The sequence below is a fragment of the Haliaeetus albicilla genome, chromosome 4 (assembly GCF_947461875.1).
Source record: "Haliaeetus albicilla chromosome 4, bHalAlb1.1, whole genome shotgun sequence".
Classification (NCBI taxonomy): Eukaryota; Metazoa; Chordata; class Aves; order Accipitriformes; family Accipitridae; genus Haliaeetus; species Haliaeetus albicilla.
The window spans coordinates 25,259,648-25,284,520 of record NC_091486.1 but is presented as its reverse complement, the minus strand read 5'-3'; the positions used below and the strand labels follow the sequence as shown (position 1 = coordinate 25,284,520).

General features: G+C 38.8%; 1 protein-coding gene and 1 long non-coding RNA gene across 5 annotated transcripts in view; both read left to right on the top strand.

The window, feature by feature from the left end:
* Positions 1–7,884, top strand: part of ATF2 (activating transcription factor 2) — a 54,094-nt gene extending 46,210 nt beyond the window's left edge. For all 4 annotated transcript variants that reach the window (XM_069781480.1, XM_069781477.1, XM_069781479.1 and 1 more), the window contains one exon: positions 5,206–7,884. In XM_069781480.1, the coding sequence (XP_069637581.1) occupies positions 5,206–5,432 (227 nt within the window). In that variant the 3' untranslated portion in view covers positions 5,433–7,884. The remainder of the gene's footprint in view (positions 1–5,205) is intronic.
* A 2,752-nt stretch (positions 7,885–10,636) lies between these two features.
* Positions 10,637–16,827, top strand: LOC138685106 (uncharacterized). Its single transcript, XR_011324337.1, has 2 exons — positions 10,637–11,160; positions 15,736–16,827. It is a non-coding gene; the product is annotated as an uncharacterized lncRNA (long non-coding RNA).
* Positions 16,828–24,873: the final 8,046 nt, after the last annotated feature.

The window sequence follows — 24,873 nt, the reverse complement described above, 5'->3', positions numbered from 1 at the left end:
CATAAGTCTTAAACTGGCAAACCAATTACATGGTACGGATTCCTTCTTCATTGAAGGATTAATGAATGGCCTGTTTAGTAATGCTTATTTTCTGCCCTCAGAAGAGGACCATAATGTTCCTAATTTACTAAAGAAGGCAAAATGAATAGAAACTAAAATACTCATCAGTGGAAAAAGCCTACATTTGGGGAAAAAAAAAATAGTAAGCAAGGAGATTGGAAGCATAGCTCACCTAGTTTCTTGAAAAGTCTCTTGAAAGTAAAAGTTGAACATGAAAGTTGTAATGCCATCCCTCTGAGAGGATTTTGTCACGTGATCTCCATGTGAATATTGTTAAGAAAGCACGTTGGCTAAGTGACATACCCACAGTACAATTTACGAGAGGAAAAAATGGTTTCAGTTAATATGTTGATGAAAATGGTGTTCATAGAAAGTATTTTTAAATAAACATATTATGTTCATCAAGTAATCTAAGTTGAATTGCTTCAAAAACGTATTGAGTGGTTTAACAGTCTCTCTGTGGAAGAAATTGAAGACACCAGATTACAGAGCTCCTGTAGTGCTGAATATTGTGCACTGCTGAGACAGTGCTAGATTATACCATGCAGACCGTGTTTTAACAGCTAAGCCCACAATTTAATGGGGTTTCATGTATGGTGCACTTAAATAGGCACAAATAATGTATTGCTTTTCAGGGTATTTTTGGCACTTACTTCTACATATCTTTTAAGACCTTCTGGATTTCTTAGGCACATTTTTGTCTCAGGGCGAGTGAAAATCACAACAGTGCAGATACCCATTTCTTCTAAGATTGTTCTTGGGATCATATTTTCTTTATTTAAAAAGTCTTGCGCCTGCCTCAGAAGAGGGTGTCATCAGGACAGAGAAACCAGAAAAATGGTTGTTGCGCTTTGAGGCAGTATGGATGAATTTGTTGCAACGTTTGTGTTTTCAGCCAGTTGAAACTTTTCTGTTTCCCAAAGAAGGATGCTATTGGTTCTGAATGCATCTTTAAACATTGGCGGGGGGGCATGTATAGGAGAAATCTAAATGCTGTTTGTTTATTTTTCATTTTAGCTCTTCTATACCAGATTATTTCTAAAATTATTCTACAATACTCCTATATTTTCTCAGGCTTTTTCTGGACTTGGAGCAGGAAAAAGGTGAAAACTTGTGAGAAGAAAATGTGTTGTGAGAATTAAGAGTTGCAAAAAAAAAAAAAAAAGAAAATTAAAAGGGTGTTTTAGGTATTTTTTCATGTTTTTCAAAAGGACATCATAATATTCAAGAACATTTGTACAAAACTGAATACAAAGGAAGATAGATAGAAGCTGCAATGTAGGTGGTGTTAAATGGATTATTAAATGGAATTTTTTGTGTGTGTTCTTTTTCTAGTTAGTTTTAAAGAAATGGTAGAAGATGACTAACCAGTTTCAGACCTTCAATAATTTGAACCACTCAAACCACTATGTTCCTACAGCCTGTTCTGGACAGGCGACAGTCCTTCAGTGACTGCAGGGGTTATTCACAAGGGCCAGCTCACTGGAAATGAGCATTTCTAGGCTTGAGTCCCTCTGTAGTCCATGGATGGCCTGATGAGAATTACCATGAGGCTTCCTTTCTAGGGATTATCAGGGGACCGAACGGAGTTCTGAATCACATGTCAGTGCTTGCATACTCGCTCCCATTTTGGTTTTGGTGGCGTTTTATTCTTCTGAAGACTGAAATCCCTCTTTGTTTGCTTACCTTACTGAAAGCTATTGGTAAGCAACGCTAAGAAGCAAATAGCAGCAATGTTTGACTACTCTAAAAGGGTGCTGCTTAGTACATCCTCAAAAGTCTCCTCTGTGCTTTGGTATTTTTTAAGTCTTTTCTATAGCTCAGTCTAGCCTGCATTGTGTTCCATTACCAAAACGTGTCACTCCTTCTCATGACGCAGCTTGTCTAGGAACTATGTGGCCTTCAGGAAGGTTCATGGGATGTAGGTCTGTAAATTTTCAGCCTTCTATGTACAGCAGACTTATGTAGATTCATTTCTAATTTGGACCGTGCATTTTCCTTGGTTTGAGGCAAAGCTGGGGGGGAGCCATTAAAAAGTTAAAATGCCTGGGCGCTTTTCTACATTGTTAGCTGTTATGATTCTGGTATGTATCAGTTGCACACTTGAAACCACAGTCCTGTGCCTGGCAATTCTCTGGTCAACTAAGAAAAAAGAAAAAAATCTGTTGGAATTTAAATGTGACTTTCCTGTGTTCTTCTAAAAGCCTTTGTTCTTTATTCCTTTGTAATGAGGTGAATTTATCTTCTATATTCATTGAGTAGATTTTCTTGTTTGGTTTTAATTCTTCAAATGGAGTTCTGTATTCAGTTTTTGGCTGTATTCCTGTAAAGTTAGGGCTACATAAGGAAGGATTTTGAAGGAAATCTAAATAGCTGTTATTTACAGTGGCACCTCATTTCTAAATATTACTTGGTAGTTACTGCAAGGATTTATGCTTCCAGTCAAATTTATTACCATAAACTAGTGTCAGGTCTGTATCTTGCATAATCACCTGTCTGCTGTAAGCTCCCACCTCTAGCCCCTGGCATCTGAAAATACCTGAATCGTGTGCTTTTGTCTCTTCAGCACAGTATGTTTGTTCATCTGCTCAATAATATGAAAACTTCTATTGTACATTGGCGATCATAAGTATTCTCATAACTGTTTCTTCCACTGCATGTATGGTCTTCCTGAGCCCATCAAAATCAGAAAATCAAGCCTTTCTCATGTTCTTTACCACTGTGATTTTATTACAGACATTTCTTTTGAGTTAACAATGTACATGTTAAGGGATACAGAACAATGGAAGACCTTCTTTCTTGGGATGAAAGATAACAATCTACTTTACTGCCTCTCTATCTCTGGCTTGTAGCATTTAAAACTAACCCTTTTTCTTGAGGATAAGGAGGATTTGGCCAACAAGGAAATCAGGGATCAGCAAAAGAAACATAATAGGAAGATTGAGATTCGTAGGAGAGTAACAGCTCTGAAGAGGAGGAGTAGGTGTTACAGTGGGGAGACATTACTTGATACATGTTGTCCCACTTGCTGCCATTTCATTCTGGCTGAGTGGAAGAATATGCTACTCTCATATTTTTCAGGAAGTGGCACTAGAGTTTCTGTTTTTAACAAAGTTTGCATGTGTTCCTTCTTACTTGTTTTTACATGAGATCTTGTAGGTCTTGATAGAGGTGTAGCAAAGATGAAATCCTGTTGAACAGTATTAACTGAATTGGCACTCGTTCATGTTCTTTCCGTTCTTGAATGGGCAGATCCTTAGGATCACAAATGTTTTTGAGAAGTATTTTAATTTTCCTCCTCTTGCTGTATACAGCTACCATGTAACCTTAGGATATGTGGTAATTGTCAGCAGACCTAGCTCAGTATCATCTGTCTCTGTCTCCTTCAATGCTTGAAAGACCTGTTTTTGAAAAAATGCAGCATCTGTAAAATAGTTGGCCTCATGGATAAGAACATTATGATGCTTTTAAACGATTATGTCCGTGCTCTTGTAGTAGAGGTATAAGAGAAATTGCTGCCTTGTTCGTGTAGGCGGTATTTCTTAGAAAGAAATACAGCAATTTTGCTTGCTTACCCATCCTTTTTGACCTTCAGTAATAGAACTGTTGTTTACAGGCTTTGAAGAGGAGTGTGTTCTTAGTATGCATGGGGTTGCTCAACGATCTTTACACTGGGGACCTGACTTGCTAATTGAGTGAATTTTCTTACCCATTGCTAGTATGTCATATAAACCTCAGTACATCATAAACTTCATTTCATCATTGTTTGTTCATGCTTAGTGTTCCTTTTAGTTGCTGCTATTAGCCTGGTTTTCTATGGAGATGAGGCTGTGATACCACAATGTTTTTCATGTTTTAGTGTCAGTGTCATCACTTCCCATCGCTGCGTAACTTTTGAATTTGTAGGCCAGTCTCAACGAAATCTGAAAGGGATTGCAAAGACCAGCCTAGAGAAAATCAAGCTTTGTTCCATTGCTATGTCACAACCCATGGTTCATGCTGCTTCTGGCTATGTTTGTGTGTATCTTTCTATATTGTTATGTTATACAATCATCAGTAGTGTTTTAAAAGGGACTTCCAGTATTCCATCTGTATGCTGGGTTTAAGTCAGGGTGTAAAACTATTGTGAAAAATACTTGAAAACGCTAAGTAGCACGAAGTGATACAAAATAGTTATAATTAAATTCAGTGTTCATACTTTTTAATTTTGAGTGAAGAACAGTAGGCTTATTTTCTGGTTTTGTTCTGGTTTTGTTTTTTTTTAGTCTTTAACTCAGCTTTTTGCTTGACAGTGTTTGCATAATGCCTTGGCTAACTTTTGCAACTCTGGAAAAAAAAGGTGATTTTAGCATGACTAGGATGGCATGCCAGAAAGACATTTTAAACCATGCTCATTTTGTAAATTCTAATTTTGCACAATGAGAATTACTTTTCAATCTGTTTACCCTCTGTCATGAGAAAAAATGATCCAACTCTGTAGCTAATTCACTTCAGTTTTGTGGAGGACACCTGAAGTATTCTTGAAGATATTTTTAAAATCAGTTTTAACAATTCTAAATCTTACTGAGAGGCATTTGTATACTAAAGAAGTTACTGCACTTCACTCTGTTAAAAGGGTGTGGGTTGAAAACTTGTGGAATTGTGGTTGAATTAATATAGTGGTGTAAATTTTTTTTCAGATATCACATTCATGATGACAGGTATTAATTACTGAACGTAGAATTATTCTCGTTTGATTACTAAGCAAATGCAGTAAATCACATATGTTAAAAATCTAAAGCCAATTCATATAGCACCAAGAGATCTCATAGTATTTTTACTCTATAAATACTGCTGATTGACATGAGCATTCATCATAAGAATTAGGTGTGGTACCCACCAGCTGATTTACTAAGCAGGAAACCAGAAAATTTTAATCATGACTTTGAAGATGTGAAAATGTTCTTGTTTCCTGAAGATTCCATACTGCAGTCCATATTTTTTGCTTACAAAGTAGTATTTTCTTTAAAAAATGAAAATGAAGATGCTTTGCAAGTTGTGCTACATTACACTGTGAATTTTAATTATTTAGGGGATGATTGCTGTTACCTGGGACGCGGTGGTGTGCATTCTGGGGGAAAAAATGAATTAATTTTTCTCCTTCAGCTGCAGATAAAGATGACAGTTCAGAAGACATATCAGTGCCAAGCAGTCCACACACAGAAGCTATTCAGCACAGTTCTGTCAGCACTTCCAATGGCGTAAGCTCAACTTCCAAGGCAGAAGCGGTGGCCACCTCCGTTCTCACCCAGATGGCGGACCAGAGCACAGAGCCGGTGCTTTCCCAGATCGTCATGGCGCCTCCCTCCCAGTCGCAGCCTTCAGGAAGTTGATTAAAAATTTGCATTGCATCAGTTTCTTAGATATACATTTGTGACTTTAAAGGGAAATCAACAAAAGACCAGTCTCCATCTAGGAGAAATTGTAGCTTAAAATTAGTCATTTTTGAAAAATCCAACTTAAATTTGGCTTTAACGATTGGCAGGTGAAGATGAGACAGAACACCAGTTCTAGTCTCTTTGCAAAAGACTTTTTTTTTTTTAAGTATTAGTTTTACTGGTTGTTTTTTGTGCTTAATGTGTAAAGTGTGTGTACAGTACAATGTGGTTTATTTCATTTTTAATTTGGTATTATTTCAACATACATTGGGGTGAATTACTAAAGGTCATCCCCAAGACTGTGATAGTAATATTATGTGACATTTTTATACCAAAGTTCTGCATAGTCCCTATTGACTTTGTAACGTTAGCAAGGTCATAAAGCACTAGGCAAGAGAAAGACAGTAACAGTAAATTTGATTTTAGTCTTTTTGCCTTTTTGTTGTTTTGCACATTATGAGAGGAAGAACATTGGGAGAAAAACGTTTGGGTTGTTTTATGTATAGCATTTTGGTTAGCTTTTTAACTGTTGGGGTTTTTAATTTGTTTAATAGGGCCAGTACAGTATATGAGATACAGTACTCTTCTGCACATACCTATCCTAGATGAGGATCATTACTAAATAGATTTGATTTTTTTTTTTTTAATTTTAACTTGATGTCAGGTGGGGGTTTTTTTCCCCTCCAACACTTTCATTCTGGGGGGAGGAGAGCTTTATTTCTCCAGTCAGAGCAGATATCTATAACTACCCTTTGTTGCTAGGCTGAAACCAGTAAGCATATTGTAAAATACAGGGTTATCAAATATGGAATACTTAGTATTCCAAAGTAGGTTGATATTTTGTGGATTTTGAGTCGCAGACTAAGGAGTTTACTCATGGTTTTGGATGCCAGAAAAGCCTAAAATCCTTCTTCAGACAACTCAAGACTTTTTTTTGTCATTGTCTTGTATTTGCAAGCTAACTTGTACTTAATTCTTGTGTAAGCACTGTCATCTTTTAGTAGCAAAAATTTTGATACCTTTCTTGTGGAAAAAAAAAAAATCAGTATCTACCGTATCTTGGAAACAATGTAATTATAATGTGGTGTGTGTGGTGTGTGCGTGAGAATGGTTCAGTAGTTAATGCCAGCAGTCTTTTGCTTGAATGTTTAAAGATGCCTTCAATGTGATGCTGGCTGATAGGTGATTGCAGTTTTAAAATGTTATTTACTGTGCGAACTTGGATAACTAACATTCCATGATGTAGTTTGTTTCTGATGAGATGATTGTAGGTACACTTTTTCTCATTATCCAATCATCTGTAGGATATTGAGTTTTTTAAATGTGCCATTATCTATTTTGATTCTGTACTCATGTTCAAAATACAGTACAATATTTTACAATAGATTAAGTTGTTTAAAAAAAGTAGATGTGTGCTTTCAGGTCGGAAAACTTTGTATAATAGCAAAAACAGATGCATAGTAGCAACTGGCAGTAAAGCAGGATTCCATTATGTATATAACAAAGATTTAATGCATTTATAATGGGTTGTGTAGTTCATTTGCTCTTCCTTCTCCACACTATACTATGTGTTTTTAAGTGTCAGTGCCATCAAGTTTCTATCTGATTCAGTTTTAAATCTAAAAATGTAATTGATCCACAGGAAAATCATAATTTCTACAATATATATACAACCATACTATAAAGAAAACTGGACAAAGAAGTATCTAAGTCATATATGTATCATTGCAGGGCTTTAAGCATGAAAATAATAGGGATTCTAAATATTTTGTATTTTAAAACTAAAAGTTGAGTTGATAACCTCATGTGTTTAAAAGTCTTACTTTCCCAATTTCACGATAAAAAGCTGTAACAGTTAATGAACGTTTCCAGGATGGTGAAATACAATGGACCTCTTGTGAGAAGGAAATTAATTGCAAAGGCACAAAATGTGAATTCTGCAAGAAAGCTATACAGTCACTTTTCATTGTAGTTTTGGTGGACTAGATAAGGCCTCATTGATTATACTATAATTTGCTCTCCTAAACACAAAGGCTTTTAAATCATATTTATATAAGTGGAGTTTTTTTATAACAAAACTGTTGCGCTTGTAAAATAAGTCTACATAAGTGTATAGGAGACGTGTAAACAGTTAATAAATTTAACAGTGGGGCTGGAAAAAGAACCATTAAAATCTGTGTTCAGCAAATAGAGAAAAGTTGTTAGTCGTACTACCATGGATTCCGTTTTGAGACGTATGTCACACTACTTCTGTACTTAGCATTTTGGGTCTTCACATTTGACATGTTTCACAAACTGTACTGTTTTCTTTTATGTGCAGTTTGCATGAGTAAATCATCAAAGAGAATAAAATCTATCTTTAAGTTATGTTCCTATTTTAATGAAATTATAATTGTTCTAAAAGGCAGCACTGTCTTCAGACTTATTTCTTCATCTTTGCAATTATCAGCATTTTTCTGGAAGTCATTACTATAATGTCAGAGTAATCTTATGTAAATAAGAACACATATGTTTCTTTAGAAAATAAGCCAAATTCCATTGCTTTGCAGCTGAGCTCCAGCAGCTTCTGAGGAACAAGCCTTGTATCGTTAGTTCCAGGAGCCCAAGGTAATCCGCAGAAAAAGGAGTTCATATACATAGCTTGGTGATCCCAGATCTTGCTCAGCCATTTCTGGTTGCCCTGAGTTCCACAGCAAAAGCGCTGTGTGTAATCAGAATTTCCAGCTAACTTGCAGATATCTAATTCTTATCTTAATATACATGAAGCCAGGAAGTAACAGCTATAGACAGATCAACTGCTCACAGTGGTGTTGTGAAAGGTTGAGAAAAAATCATACCCTCACATTTGATTTTTACAATATTAAAAATGGTTTGGGCTTATTTATGAATGTTGGAAACATTTGGAGTGGCACATTCTGTTATAATTTGAAAAGCTGTAGACAGAACCCGGATACGGAGGCTTTGGAGGAAACCAAAAGGGTAAAGTTGCTGTGTACTTGCATTTATTGCATGTGTTGACCAAAGGAAGTTAAACTGCACACAACTTTGAGCCCGGTATGAGAATAATGCCCAAGGCCTCTGTTGCTTCATTATTTTTCTGCTGACTACACGAGTTATGCTTGTCACTCCAAGGAAAAAACCATGAAGGCTGTATAGCAGGGCAACTGGGGGGGGGGCAACCAACCCCCTTTTTAATGTCTACACTGCAAAAAGACCTGGTTTTATACCTAACTACCCAATCCAAGTAAGCTTTTTCTCTTTAAAATGCTAATAGTGGCTGGGCGAAAAAAGATACTACACTGATGGAATGGGATGACAAGTGTTGGATGAGCGGTGATTTCAGCTACCAGAATTACAGAAGTAATTTGCTCAGAGACAGACACAAACATTTTAATTGGTCATCATAAATGATAATGAGGAGAAAACATAGTGAAATTAAGTGCATCCTAATAAAGTAAGGTATGTTAAATTGCACTGAAGGAAACTTCAGCAATGCTTCTTGACATGATTAATATACTCATGACAATGTGTCTAATGAAGGTTGTTTGCATTTATATGCTGCCTGTTGCTTCCCTCAGTAGAGAAATAATTTGAACTGCACTCATTTACACTGCAGAACAGTGAGTGTAAGATTGGCTTACAGTAGTCTTTTCCTTTACATTTATTTTTAACCATTGTATCAACAGCAATACATGTATGTAACAGTAATACAAGTATGGTTTACTTAACCTGTGTCTTGTATAACACTGTAAGGTAGGTCCAGATGACACTATCATGAAATAATTTAGATTTTCAATTTTTTATGTTTTGTAATAGTAAGTCTACTGTCCTTTTAATTTTAATCTTAGGTTTTAATAGGACTCTTCCCCCCTTCATGGAATTTCAGATCATGACCTTTCTTGTTCTTCACTTTCTTCCTCTTCAAAATATCTTTCTTTGTGTGATGAGCCCCTGAAAATGCTTATATATTTAGTGTGGAATTTCTTTTTTGCATATTGCTTCCTCCTTGGTTGTGTTAACTCTCTATAGCAAACATTCACTTCAAGAAGTTAGTAGTCAGGAAGGAATGTCGTCTTCAGCTAAAATAGATAGGAGAAGCTTATGAAATCTTGACATTTACATCTTCCTAGAACAAGATATATTACAAAATACATACTTTGGTCTGGAAGGACGCCCTGAATCTACAGTATGGAATTTTTAGTGTTACAAAAAATTTCATTACAGATGCTCTGCACAACTAATGAGTGCAGGTTGTATGCTGATGGCTCCATAATTCTGCAAAGTGCAACTGTCTTCAAAAAGTTTCTAACTTCCTAGGTGTGGGGTTAGTTATCATCTAATTACATGGCTGTCGATAGAGTAACAAGACACATAAACGTTATCCACTTTGTGTCATTATTTTATTTTAAGCCTTGCTCAAAGTCTCTGTCCCTCTTCTATTACCATTTTTATAATGAGGTATGTTGTTCCAACCATTTTTTTCCTTTTCATTTTTGGGGAAGAGGAGGGAGGGGAGAGAAGGTTGTTAAATTTTTAAATAAACTACCTATAACAGAATTTAAGCTGGGAATGAATACTTAGTCTGAAAAGTGTTGTGAAATGATGGTGCAAGTACATTTATTATTTTTAATACCTAGCTAAAGAAACAGTAGCTTGAATAGCATAAATTGATTGGAAATGGTGACAAGCATAAAAGGTACAAAACAGCTTGAAGCAAAGAAAATGATTCATGCTTCTAGGAACTTTTGTTTGTTTGTTTGTTTTTAATACCAATAGCAGAAACAAAGTAGAGGAGGGAGTGGGCAGTATTTGTAACCACTTTGGACAGCAGCGCTTGGTGATATTCCAGCTTACAATTAGTGAGCTTAACGGGTAGTACTCCACGGCTTAGGGAGATCTGTCAGTGCTAGACCGAGAAGATGAGCTTCAGGGAGGAGCACGCTGTCACATAGATACCTTCAGAGGAATGGAATTACAGGTAACAGGGTTTTCCTTGCCTAACTCTTGCCTAGGGCTAGCTTGATACATCAAAGTACAAACATGAGCTACTACAATTCCATTTAATACCGTCTGTCTCCAGGTGGATTGAATGCAATGAATGCAAGTCTGATGGGTGTGTTTAGCTACTGTAAAACAAAAGTTATAGTCGTGGCTTTTTTTTTCCCCCACTGTGTAGAAAGTCCCTGCTCTGGTTTTGCTGCAAGCTAGTATTGGCATGGTACATAAATAGTATTTTCCTTCCTTTAGCTGAATTATTGTTCTAGACTATTACAGAAGGCAAAAATACTGTCCTTGATAAGTCACTGGACTGATGCATTTTAGAAACTGAATGATTTCAAAAAGCCTACTAATTTCTTTATGTTTAAAAATAAAATGGGAAATTACATCCACATCCGACATCTAGGATCCTAATCAGGGGAAAAGGGAGACAAGTAAAGAGAGAATGAGCTCTCTGCTTTAGCAGCAAACAAAACAATTGCCTTTCTGAATAAATTGAGAAAATGAAATGGAAAGAAAAAAAAAGTCCACACTATTTAGCCACTATTCCCTCTGAACAAGAAGGTGCTGTGTTTCATGTCTCAATTACGCCAGCCCTTTTCTCTGACACGGAGGTGCGTTCTGTGATGATCTATGTCTTCAAAATGTTTACAGCGATGTTAGAAATGTTTTGATCTCACTTGAGGTAAGTAGTATAAACATCCTGTTATTCATGACTGCACCTTGAGAAAGATACTCTTAAAGGTGGTACAGCGGATAGTATAGTCATTCCAGTTATCTATAAAATGCCAACAGACTTTATAGTCAGCATCGTTATGATTTCAAAACAAGTAAAAGGCTAATATTTCAGTTTTCTTGTTTTCTGTCCTCCCTTTCAGCAGAATTGCTCTAAAGGGCTAATGATTTTTGCTGAAAAAATAGATAATCTTTGTAAATCCCAAACAGATGCTGTATATTTCACTGGGTGATAGGAATATTTTGAATGCTTGACCATTTTGTTGAATATTTAATGAATCTTAAGCTACTAAGTTTACAATTTCTGACTTTCATATATGTGTCAATATGTAAAAGATTTCTTTATGCTGCCTCTAACAGTGTACCCAAACTTTTTAGAGCTCTGATTCTAATAGGACTTAACTCTTTCTTCTTCTATACATTAGGGAGCACTCTCTTGAATGCTGTGTAAGAAGGTTGGGGCCATAGATTTTTTGAGCTCTGTTTCCAGTCACCACACAACTGGAATGACATTTGAGTTGTCAGCATGGATGTATTTCTCACTTCTGCCTATCATATGGCACAGCGTTGGCTTCCTTGGGATGGAAGCAGGTTGTACCGACTTAAGATGCTTCCCTTCTATGGTCTCTTTAAATCGTTAAGTATCAGTTGGTTATATAAACTCTGGCCTTTTCCATGTGCCAAAGGTCTGGCAAAGTCATTTTGTTTCGGGGAAGACATGCATGATCTTTACTTGCTCTTGTAATTTCACATCTAGTTTAGATTTGTTGTTGTTGTTGTTGTTTTCTCCTATTGGCTAAGGGCACACACCCCCACTTAACATAACTGCCCTTTATAATGAGCCAGGCACCCAGACATGTTCATGAGGGTGCATAAAATCCTGTGGGCCTTGTCTACCTCAGAAAACATCACTATTTTGGCAAAGGTAGATTGTTATAAACACAAACTTTTAGAGATTGTAAAGTTTTGTTTTGACATGTCTATTGATTTATTTCAGTGCAGCTCACGTTGCTGGAGAATAGCATTAAGCTAAATTAAAAAAAAAATAATGCATGTGTATAGTTACTAAACCAATACAAAGCCACTTCAAATATTGCAGTACACCATTTCTTAAAGTATTTGACTTAAAGCAAAGCAGCTTTCCTATAATGACAATTTCAAAGAAACTTGTGCCTGCTTTATGAAGAAGTGAAGATTAATTTCAGCATAGTGAAGTTAGATTCCTTCCATAATGAGGCTTTCCCAAGCAAGTATGAGAGCAGGATCTGATTTAGCCAGCTGCTAATCACCACGAATGCTTCTGTCAGTAAGCACATTTCTGTCAAAGAAAATTGGAGTGATGCACAGACTTTCTGTGCATCATGATCCAGTGATTATCTCTTTTCCTTCTAACTCAATATTGCATTTCTTTCGAAGACCCAAAGTTGCTCCTCAGAAGTCACTGTCATACTTTGAGCCTCACTGTAGCTTAGTCTAAGCAGGGAAGCTTTTTTCCTGAATATTTTCTCAATTTTACTCTTCAGGTGCTCAGAAGTCTGTGATATTAGTGTTTATTGGGTTATTTAAATGGTGCCATAAGCCTCCACCCTGAAAGATTTTGATAGTTTGTCTCCTCTACCAATACTCATTCAGCCCCTTGTCTGCAGCTAACAGCAATTACCACTGCTGTTAGCAGAGCTGAAGACCTGTTAAGAGCAAGAGACCTTGGTGTGAGACCTATACTTTAGATACATTGAGTATATATTAAAAAACAGTTGAAAGTGAAGTATTTCTGGAGCATGTTGGTATGCAGTTTTATATTATGCAAAAAACTTAATTGTTTTTCAAAGAGCATACTTGGAAATCCTGGATTCTGTTCTGGGGGTTTTTTTGATTGTTCTTTTCTTTCAGAATTTCAGTGGGAAATGAAGTTATGTCAGTATTCTGATTGCTGACTTTTGCTTTGATGAACTGTTGAACAGGCTGCTATATGCTAAGAGCAGCAGTACTTATGATGATCTAATGAAAAAACATCCTCATAATATTGTGTATATTTGCATACATGCAAAATTAAATTAACTACATTTATTGAAGGTGTTTTGACTTTCTGTAAGTAAGAGTTAACTGTACTCTAGTTTCTTTTAAGGACAAAAATAATAGTTCACTTCTCAGTCTCTCGTTTTCTACAGAGTAAGGGAAATCCTCTTGCTTGGTTTTAATCTGGCATTGAGAGGCTTATGGACGTTAAACAAGCTACCTACATGTCATCCCAGGATGTGCCCCGTAGAACTTCACTGCACCTCTGGGTAGGGTACATTGTACCCTGCAAAGGTTAAGAATGGAGATGTCATCTTGTACATCACAGCTTGTACAAGCTGAAATTAAAATGAACCGGTGCAAAGTATAATATTCATAAGGGAATCTTATGGAATTATTATTTCATAATAATCAGATGGTAACAGCTCTACTCCTGAACAGGAATTATTTTTTGTACTGCAATCTGTATTAAGGGTTTATCCAAAAATAACACAGGAAATACTGTGTACAGTTACTGGAGCAAGGCATTTCTGGCAGATTTCCATGGCACGCTCAAAGTCTGTGAACTGGCCTACATTTGTCTTTCATTTAAAAATGTGGAAAAGATTTTGGTAAGTGCTGACTACAGCTTAAACCCCTACCTATTGAGCAGAGGGTTGAAGAGTCACAAGTTATAGTTAAATAAAGGAGATTTATAAATTTGCAAGTAAAAGTGTCTTGTGCTAGTGATGTCTTGCTTATACAAGACAATGGATAATAAATTATTAACCGAATGAGGTAAGTAATTCCATTTCCTGCTGTTTCCTGCTGTCTGTAACAAGTAATTTGAAACCTGGGAGTTCCTAATTTCTCAGGACCAAAATGCCATCTAGTGGTAACTGCTGAATATTTTGAGCAAATACATACTTTATACTGACATAAAGTTTTCATGTATTTTTTCCCCAATATTCTCCGTTTTACAGCACATTAAGGTCCTGAGAGAAGAAGATAGAGAGGTTGGGGAAAGGTACAGCTTCCCCAAGTCTGCGCCTGTAGTGGCTGGGACACGGCGCTGCCTGCTGCCAGCCTCCCTCAAAACTCCCTCCCTTCCTCTGCTGCCAGCCTTGGGCAGGTAGTGGAGTTTTCCCCTGCTGAGGGTTGAATAAACTTTCAGACAGGGTTGGCAGGCTTCACCTTACTGTTACTTGATAATAAAATACAAAAATATTAATTTGGCCAGTGCTGTATGAAGAGAAGCTGAAAGCCATCACTGCCTTGCCGACTCGAAGTTCAAATGTCCCTTTACTGGTAGGAGGCTTTTCCATCTGGTTCTTCATTCTCCAAGGAGATAAGGGGAAGCCATTCCCTCTCTTCTTCTGATGAACTACCAGGGAATGGCACAAGCCTCTTCACAGCACAATTTACCTCCTGAACTCCTTAGAGAAGAATATAAGCTCTTTAAAAAAACAGCAAAATTAAAATTTGGCCTCTAGAATAGACTCCTGAAAAAGTAACTGCCATAAACTGACTTCTAGAGTTGAATACAGACTTCGCTTGTACAGCAAGAACAAATACTACACGCCCCCCCCCCCCCCCCCCCCAATTATATTTAAATGTATTCAGCAATGTGAACTGGGGATAGGAGTCAGCAGTCACACCCTGCATGTGATTTGAGCCCACTGATGAAGATACTCCTGCTTTATAAACAGAGCTGACTGAAGAGAGCACTGCGGAGTTTCATCTGTCTATGGTTTTTGCACTTGGTTGTAATAGGGGTTTTGTTGTTGCTGTTTATGGGTCTGCTTTTTTCATGCACTATTTGAATTTCTCCGTCTACTGGTCCGTGTTAGCCTGTTTCATTGCAAGATGCTTGCAGCAGCAGTCACCAGGGCTGCAATTAGACCGAGGGTCTCTGAGATGTATCCTGCAGGCTGGTGCAGAAACCTAATCTGCCCTGCTGATGTTATTGTAGAAGTCGATGAAGATGGCATGACATCAGTTTGATGGGCTGTGAAGGAGCTTGTGGATGGATAAAGAAATCCTTCATTTTGATTCTTGTTTTGTATGATACTTAAAGTAAACTGCAACAGACTGAAGAGTCTGATTAACAAGGGCGCTCGCAACACAGCTCACCAAGAGGGTCATTTGAGAGTTCCCGCTGCTGTGGGCTCGCTGCCTGTGCTGTGATGCCAGCACTGGCACTCATGGACTCATCTGGCCCTCGAGGAAGGTGCTGGTTGTCTCCCTAAGCCATGGCATTGGGCAATGGCCAGTGCAGCTGCAAAGACAGAGGGAGCAGAAACAGGACTACAGCAGCACTGGTTTAGGTGGGTGTAAATTGTCATGGAAGAACATTTAGGTAGGTGGAACAGGAAGAGTTTGGGCAGTGTTGGCAAATGCAGTTTAAAAAGCATCGAGAAATCTGTCTTGTTTGTCCTAGCTAAAAATACACGAGGAAATCCCTAGATCTGGGACAAATTCTTAAAGCTAGAATAGTGGCTTTCTCTGAGTAACAACTGCATTTTTGCAGGTGGTGTGGCTGCATCTGCCCTTCACTCTCAGGTTTTCAGAGCAGCAGGATGCTTTGAAGAGGACATGATTCTTCACAGGCAGAAGGAAGGTGTTCTGTTGTGTGCACAGGAAAGAAAAGAAATCTTAAGAGCAAATGACCATGCAATCAAACCTTGAAACAAAGGGGAAAGAATGGTGAAAACAATCCGATTAGTAATGATCCATCTGAACTTTGCATCTATGTTTTCTGAAGCTATCAAGCTAAATACAGATTTAAGTTACACAATGTTTTTCATTCCTCCAAAGAATTGGACAGAGCACAGGCAATGTTACTTTTAATGGGGTTTTTTTTGTCTTTATATGGGTAATGATTATATGCTATAAAGAGGAAGTTAATTTTAATGCTGTATAACACGATAATCTGGATTAATGCTTTCAAATTTGACACATCTCGGAGAATAAACTAATTGGATTTTTTTTGTCCCATGTTCCCTTAAGACAGCTTAAGACACATTCTTCTTAAAAATACATCCATCTGGGAGCAGAAAGGAGAGCAGTTTTCCCTTGGTGGACCAAAGAAGCTGTTTTCTAAGAACAAGCATCAAATTGGCAGTTGAAACTTTGCTGCAACCCATTGAAATGCTGACGAAATGGTGGGGGCCTGGGTCCCCCTGCTCATACAGTACTGTACAGTGTTTGCCCAAGAGCTTTGCTTGGTTGCATCTTTTCAACATGTATTTCCTTGACTTACTGGCTTTTAAGAAAAAAAAAAAAAAAAGCTCTTTGGAAACTGCTCCCCTTATCAGTGACTTGTTGCTGCAGATGAACTATGAATTCTGAATTCATTCTATTTGCACAGGCTGAAAGCATTGGTATCGCATCTCTCCTGGATGTAGAAAACCACTAGGAACTGAATTTTGGAAGGACTAAACCAGGGATTAGTTTCCTACATATCTGTTTGATCGGGGATTGCGTGAGTTCCTAACTGAATGCGTGAGGTTGAATTCCAGAGCTGAGGTTGGTGCAGTGATGTGCAAGTCAGATTGCAAGATCAGTTGTGTGATCTCTGATGTTGTTTAAAATAAAACTGCTGCATGCACAGCTGAAAAGTTGCCAAGTCTTAGTAATTGTCTCTGGCATTGCCAATTTAGGACCTGGATATCTGCTAATTTAGTTTTGCCTTGCTGAGGGGCTTCCCACGTGTCTTGGTTAACAATAAGCAAAATGTGCACAACCAGGGGATGTAATTATTTTATTATTAAAGAATAATAAATGAATTATTATCAAAGATAAGATTAAAGATTAAGAATACTATTAAAGAATAATAAATCACCCAGAAAAAATCAGTGACATCAGGTACAGAAAAGAGAAATTTCTCTCTGTGTGGGCCATGTAATAAATTATGCATTTTGGCACAGATAAAAGGGCTCAGAAGGACTCAGATAATTTTGTCCTTTCATAAGGAATCTTATTGTTGTAAACTCACAGTTCACTAAAACTGTTATAAGACTGGAAGATCAATTAATGAATAGTGAAAATCTGAAATCCTAATTAAATCTCGCTATTACTTCCAGGATTGGTTTATCTCCTCTCCAGGAATGCTTGATTTGAACAGCTTGTTTAACAGGAAAAGCTATTGATCCCTTCAATAACACTTTAGAATCATTAAGAGGAAAAACTTTAATCCCCTTCAGCAATTTGACGTTGCTTTTGTTAATGTCATCTCTCTGCTATCCTGAAGAGCTAATGCTGGCCTGGAAAGGTATTTCCAACACTGTTCTATGCTGCTTTTTGCGCCCTGCTGCCGTTACCTGCCTGCCCGCAGAGTTAGCTGTGCTAACCACAGTAAAGCGCAAAGGTACCACTAGTGCATGTGCTTACTTGCTCAGTTTAGAAGCTTTTATATTCTCCTTCAAAAGTCTTCCTGGTGGAAGAAAACACACCTCTCAGACATCCGTTGAACTGCAAATAAGTTATCCAGTGCTGCTTCTATCTCAACACTTGGAGACTTGGACTTAGAAGCATCCGCAGGTCATTAAAGTTCATTCTACAAAGGTACTTGATAACTAGATTGCGTATGTCTATACAGCAGGAGATTCTCAGAACATTTCCAAAGTTCACTTCTTATTCCTACACTCTGTCTTCTAAACTGTCACATAAAATTCAACTTCAAATCTGATGCAGTTTGCCTTACCAGGGCCCATACACCCTTGTGCATATAAAGCACATTACTGAGCTTTAAACTACCCTTAAATATTTCATGTGCTCTAAAACTTGGACATTCTTTCGAAGAACCCTGAGTATCCTAGAAGATGCAATTCTGTCTGAGAAGCAAGTTGCATGGCATAACTAATACCCTCGTTAAAAACACTGGTTTTGACTGGCTTCAGTAACATGTACATTCGCTTCTCTAAGAATGCAGAAATCACTTTGAGGGCTCTGGTATTAGAAAAACAAGTAATTGCGCTAAGAGCGTGCAAGTTCTATATAGCACTTCAGAATTGCAGGTTTGGGTTGCTTATGAGAATGGTTAGTTTCTTTAGCAATTCTTCAAAGCCATCCAGTGGATCTAGCAGTCTCAACTGATTGCATGAAGAATCACTGCCAATTCTGTGGCATAGCTTATGGCTATAAGTAAGAGATCATCTGCTCAGGGTTAAAGACATATTGAAAGTCAGGACTAGAAGTATCTTGCAGGTCAGTTTTTTTGATGGCTAGCTTTTTCTTAGTTTTTAGTGTTTATAGATGAAATTATACTCACAACAGTTTATTCCTAAGATTATTTTGCTAGTGGCTTGCCTTCTGTTTTTTAACTTGCAATTACCAAATTTTCTTCAAGTATATACAAGCACTACTTCAACTAATGCCTTAATATGTATTTCTAAGCATGGCATAAAAAAGGAAATATTATGAAAGTTAAATAGAAGCTATACGCTGCATTTTACAGCCAGTATAAACACACTTGGGTGTTTTATAGGCATCCGTATTATCTCCTTTGACACTTGAGGCTTGTCCCTAGGAGACAGAAAGCAGAAACTTCCTGGAATTTCTTTAATTAGCCTGTTCATTTTGCTTAATAAAACAAGCAAACAAAACCATATTGTGTTTCATACACAGGACTCTTAAAAATGTAACTTAGAGTACGTAGCTCTTACATCCGAGCAAAAGTGCAAGCAATTTTGAAATTTCCTAGTATATTAATAATTCTATTAATAACTGATCTCTCATTAGAAGTCTATGCTGATGTGGGATATGCTAGCAAGTGTGTACACGAGCAATAAGAAAGCTCATAAAAAGTCTGGTGTTAAAGTATATTCAGACCAGCTGCAAATAAAAACACCCTTTTGCAGTCGTAAATAGTTTAGTCATTCACCTATTTTGATATTGCTTGCTCTAAACATCACCTGGAACCTGTTGCGAGAGGAAAGCTCCAAGTGTCAGCATAAACCACAGCATGCTGAGCAACCGCAATCCACAGTCAGCATGAGGGTGACAAGCACCTTGTTTATGTGCTTGTACCCTCAGGAAGCTCACACCCTAGCAGAAGGTAAGTCTCAGCTTTGGTCAAATCTAGCAATCTATGTAATAGTGATTATAAAAGAAATTTGGATAGCTCTGGATTTTCTCTTTCTATATAGCACACCTCACTTTCTAATCCTTTTCCAGCCTCTGTCCTTAGGCATGCGGGAGGCAGGAAGACTAGTCCTTCCTCAACACAATTGTAGTGCTGGAAGTACCTGCAAATTTGTGTTTGAAAGTATTAGAGGAGTCTGTTAATGTTTATTAAATAAATAGTAAGGTAAAGGTGAAAGCTTGGAAGAAAATAGGAATGAGGTAGTTCTTGACATGAAAGACAGGGCAGAATACCTGTCAGTGAACCTGAAAGTAGCCACCTAATTCAGAGGGAAAGAAGGTATATTTCAGATGTATGTAGCCCAGCATTTCACATTCTCCAGTCTACTTACGTCAGCAGTGTCAGAGCAGAGATGTTACTGAGGGGGCAAAGGCAGATGTTCTTGGAAAGTGCTGCTGGTTTCGTCTGTTGTGTGGGAAAAGCTGGCTATGAAGAGTAATTCAGATGCAGGTTTTCCTTTGAATGGAAATTACATCAAAGATTAAGATCATATGATTTTGTCAAGATACATAGATAGCATCCACTATAGCCTATCCATAGTACCTGTTCATGATGTAATTCTCATCACATTTATGCGTGCCTTGGAAATCCAGTTAAGTGGGTGCTATAATGTGAAAGTCCTGAAGAATTATTTTAGAAAGGACTTTACTCAGGAAACACAGGCAAGAGGGAGCTTTTTTCCTTTCATGCAGTTCCATTTAAAAATGGCATAATGCCTCATCAGTCTAAAAAGAGCAAATTGTTTAGACATTAAGCAAACAGCTTTAGTTTAGTTTTAAAATTGTTTGTGCTCCTGTGCTGCTTCCCCTTGCATCTTGTGACACTCACTTCTAACCAGAAAAAAAATCTAGCTCTAAAGGTTGTCATTGTCACCTATGTCTGTTAAACATTTTTTCATGACCTGAAGAGCCAAAAGCAGGCATGTTAAGCTCATTTTTCATTTCATTGATGTACATCACCTACTGTGTAGTAAACTGCTCTAAGTTGTTATGGGTTATAGTGTGATTCCTATTGATCAGGATAGGATGCCAAATGTGAGTTTCTCATCTGGTAATTTTGATTTAAAACAGAAGGTATGGTGGATATGTTACACATACCTCGCTTTCTTTGGCAATGGCCATAAAATTCAACGTGCAAGTTCCTCCTAGCAACTGTTACTTCGCTAGTCTGTAGCCTGTAGATAAAAAAAAAAAAAAAAAAAAAAAAAAAATTACTACCAGAATCTACAGACTAGCATAGATCCCAGTAAAACAGTGATCATGTCTGGCTTGCAAAGGTTGCTCATAGCTGCTGTACTTGATGCAGGGATTCTCTCTGTGCCTGGACACTGCTGGGTAATACTGTGTTTAAATGACTTACTTTGCCATTAATAACAAACAACAACATCCAAAAGATAAGCTCAAATGCCAGTTCTCTCATCAAAGGGAGAAAGATTATCCAAAATGCTGGTAACGTGCAGTGACAATTCTGGGTTTGGTGATAAGCTTGATGATGTTATGTTCAAATAGCTGTCATCTATATAAACATTAATTTTAACTAGCAAGCTTGGTAGTCAGTCTTCAAACTTTTTATTGATGACTTTTAAATTAGATAGAACAATTGAATTTATCTTACTGAGCAAGTGGTAGAAATCTGCCTTGCTGTTTTCCAAGGAGTAAATGTTCCATTGCAAATACTGTGAACTCTGAATCTGCTCAGTAAGGTAGCCCTTGGCTGCCTCCCTGCCTGCCCCCAAAAGTCCCAGCAGTTACACATTAGAAGCTAAATCAAATTCTGCATGCGACAAGGCTTCTACAGTGCTGTCTTCCTGCTGTCAAGGGGTTCTGTTGCAGGAAGATACTAACTGTGATAAGATGCTACCCTTATTCATCAGGTAACATCTCACCGTGTCTTCACTTTTACTGCTTCCCATTAATACAGGACAGCTTTAATTTATGGGGGTTTTTTCTTCACACAACATTGTATTTACTAGCTGAGAACCTTTCTTTACAGTTTTGTATAAATCTTAAAAAATGTCAGTGATTAATTTTAAAATCTCATTTATCACTATATGATTAGTGAATTAGTTTAGGTTTGAAGAATAAATGTCTGGTAATTCGAAGCAATTTTGTACCAGACCCTCAGACAAGGTGATGGATCAAAGAAAGGCCACTGTGGAAAATGGGCCATTGTTCCCGCAGTGCTCAGCACCAAGAGTGAGGGGGCAAAAAGAGAAAGGCCAAAATAAAAAAACCCTAAACACTAGAAAACAACCCCAAATCCCAGTAATGAAATTCTACATGAAGAACAAAGCTGTAGTAACTGACTGCGGTATTTAAAGAGCCTTGAGGCTTGGGAGACAAGAAACCTACTGAATGACAACAAGCAGGCCAGAAAATAGCATGATATGGATATATTTCTCTTCTGGAGACTTTATTCTTGAGGTACACTTTGTAAATACACCCCTCAAATACCAGGTGGCAAGTATAATAGTGCTTTTTCTACAGTATGTGATGCTAACAAACCAATTTTGAAAAGGAGGGCTTTTCAAGGGCTAAAGATCCAGGGGAACAAGACACGAAGCTTGTCCTTGCTGCCATTTAAATCAAGGTCGTGCAAAATGGGGTCCTCTTTTGTGCTCTCCCCTGCAAAATAGCAAACATACAAGCTGGGGTCTCTCTGAAGGAACAGCCCCTCTGGCCAAACAGGGCCAGGCTGGGACTTTGTGCTAGCTGCTCCAGAGCATCTGCGTTTCCTCCCCTGGCCCCTGCGCAAGGAATTGGAGGGTTAGTGCTCAGTAAGCTCCAGCTCTCTTCTAACAAAATTCCCAGAGTTGTAGTTAAATCTTTGTTATTGCTGGTGTGCTAAGATGTGCTGGCCTGATAAGGCATTATGTAATTTTAAGATAATGTTGTTGTTAAACAGAAATCACCATGAGGATTTCATGTCCATTCAAAAAGCAGGGTGTGGGGGAAGGGACCTTCACCTAGTGAACTTCAGGCTTTTTTTTTTTTTTTTTTTCTGATTTGCACCTTTGATTTCTTCCTGCTGTGTCAAGGCTATCAACCCTTGTAAAAGCTAGAGTGGCCATCAGGGAGATGGTACATACCGCGTATGGCCACTCTCCTTGCTATGCCCAGCACCTTTCTTGTGTCAACACCTGCAAGGGCCAGTAGAGAGCTCTGGGTACGAGCTTGCCTGTGAAGTCCTTCCCAAAGCTGCTGTTCTGCTAGAGCCCAGGCCAAAACATCCTCCCAAACCAAGCAAATAATCTAATCAGAAATAATGACTGAGCTCAATTTGTTTTGAAAACTCAGATCAGCTGCAGAACTCTCCCTGGCACAGTAAAATATGGCTCTAGTAACTAACTGTGAAATGACCAACACACTTCCCTAGGTTTGAGCCATAGCTGCATTAATAGCAAAGGCATTATTAGACAATTGAAATGACTAATCAAATTACTCAGACTGATCTTAACAACTCTAGTAGTGATAATGCCTATCATGAAAAATAGTGTTACTTCCTCTGGACAGGAAAACATTTCTAATGTAAACATACAGTTCAGTAGATAGCAAAAAAGATTCTGGAGTAGTGGAAGAGTAAAAGCTGGCTATTTAATTGAAGGAAATTGGAATGAAAGCTTGGTATTTAAGTCAAAGAAATAAAAGAGGAAAAAAAATCTATATGAAGATCCAACTTATTTCCAAAAGGCAAAGCAAAACACTCCATCAAAGGTCAAATCACGTAGGCAGAGTGGCAGAGATTTTTTTGTGTTGCTTTTTCCCAAACAATTTTTAATCTATTTTTAACCTTCCTTAGTCCTGCAATTAAAATATTATTTCTCAGTAGTCCAGCTGCTAAATAAACGTTTGCACTTTATACATGCAAAATGAAAATGTTTTGTGAAATCAGGTCCAATGTGCTAGAATTCATTTGGGAAGGAATAAAGCAGAGGAAACGATCCCTCTGGGATAAAATTTTTTTAAGTTTGCACAATAAGCAAAATATATCAACATAAAAACCTGTGTTTTGAAACAGTTGACAGGCATAACAAAACCCCATGTTTTTTCTTGCTGTATAAAACAAGATTTAAAGATATAGAAAACTTCCCCACACAATCTTTCCCTTTTGTTCTCTACAAAAAGACTAGGTAGAATTGAGAGTATGAAAACCTGTGTACAACAAACTACATACAACACCCATTCTTCAGACAGACTCTTATGTTTCAGCTGCCTTGTTGAAAGAAAATATGTTTTATGTACTTGCTGCATTCACGCGACTGGAACCATTAGTTGCAGCAGCTGTAGATGCAGCCTACGTAGACGCTCTTCCTCCAGACTGTCCCATGGCAAAAATCTTGTCTTGAAGTCGTGCCTCCCACCACACACCCACTGTGGTAGCCACCACAGTGCCCCAAGCGAAGGTGGGGCAGGCTGTCTGATGCTCATAAAAACACCTGCACAATCTGCTTGCCCTGGCTGATGTCTCCGAAGCCTCTGCTGAAGGTTGTGGATTTGCACAGCTGCAATGGATTAAATTTGAGTAAACAATTTGTGTTGATTGTGCTCAGGCTGGATTTGAATTCTCGGCACACACAGCTTTGGTCTGAAAGGCGAAGTAATACCTGTAAGTGAGAAACTATTGTATCACTAAACGAGGCAGGTCTGATTATCCCGCTTATGCTGGGGAAGATCTGCTGAGTACTAACTAACCACTGTTTTAAATACCCGGTTTCAGGTTAAAAAAGCAAACTGTATGAATGAGTTACACCGGGCACGGTGCTGTCTTTTCACTTACATGCTTTTAGCTCTGAAATTTACAGTCCTGGACAGTGAAAAATGACGGCAGGTGGGCCGGCTGAAATTTCTCGCACCACAACGTTTTGAGGGGAATTCCACAGTTTCGCTCTCTTGCTGCTTGCTGGCATTTCAGTGGAAACGTTCATCTCGCTTTAAAAAAAGTCACGTTTCCCACAAGACCGTTGGTTTTTCTCCAGTACCAGGTAGGCGCAGCCCTGCCAAGGCTGAAGAGGCACAGGCCGACCCCGCTGGGCCGCCTCCGGGGGGGGGGGGGGGGGGCAGCTGCGTACCCCGGGGCTGGTTACCACAGAGAATCTCCTCAGCGGAGACGAGTCGTCCGGGACGGCCGCCGGCGGGTGCCCGAGGGACGAGCCGGGCGCGGCCGGTGCCACGTACGTTGTGAGGGGGATGGGGGCCACGGCCGCCGCCCCTCCCGCGGCCGGGCCCGGCCGGCCGCCCCGCATGAGGGGACGACGCTTCCCTTTGTGCCCTGGCGGGCCGGCCGCGTTGCCATGGGAACCGTCCCGCCGGCTGCGGCGGGAGGAAGGCGGGTCGTGTGGCGGCGCAAGATGGCTCCCCGAGGCGGCGGGCCGCAACGTGAGCGCGGGCGGGGGGCGGGGGGGCGGGAGCGGTGAGCTCCCCGCCGCTGCCTCGCGTCCCTCGGCCGTCGCCCCCCCGCTCTCCCCGCCCCGGCCCGGGGCTCTCCCCTCCCCTCCCCGCCCTTGCCCTGCCCTGCCCTGCCCTC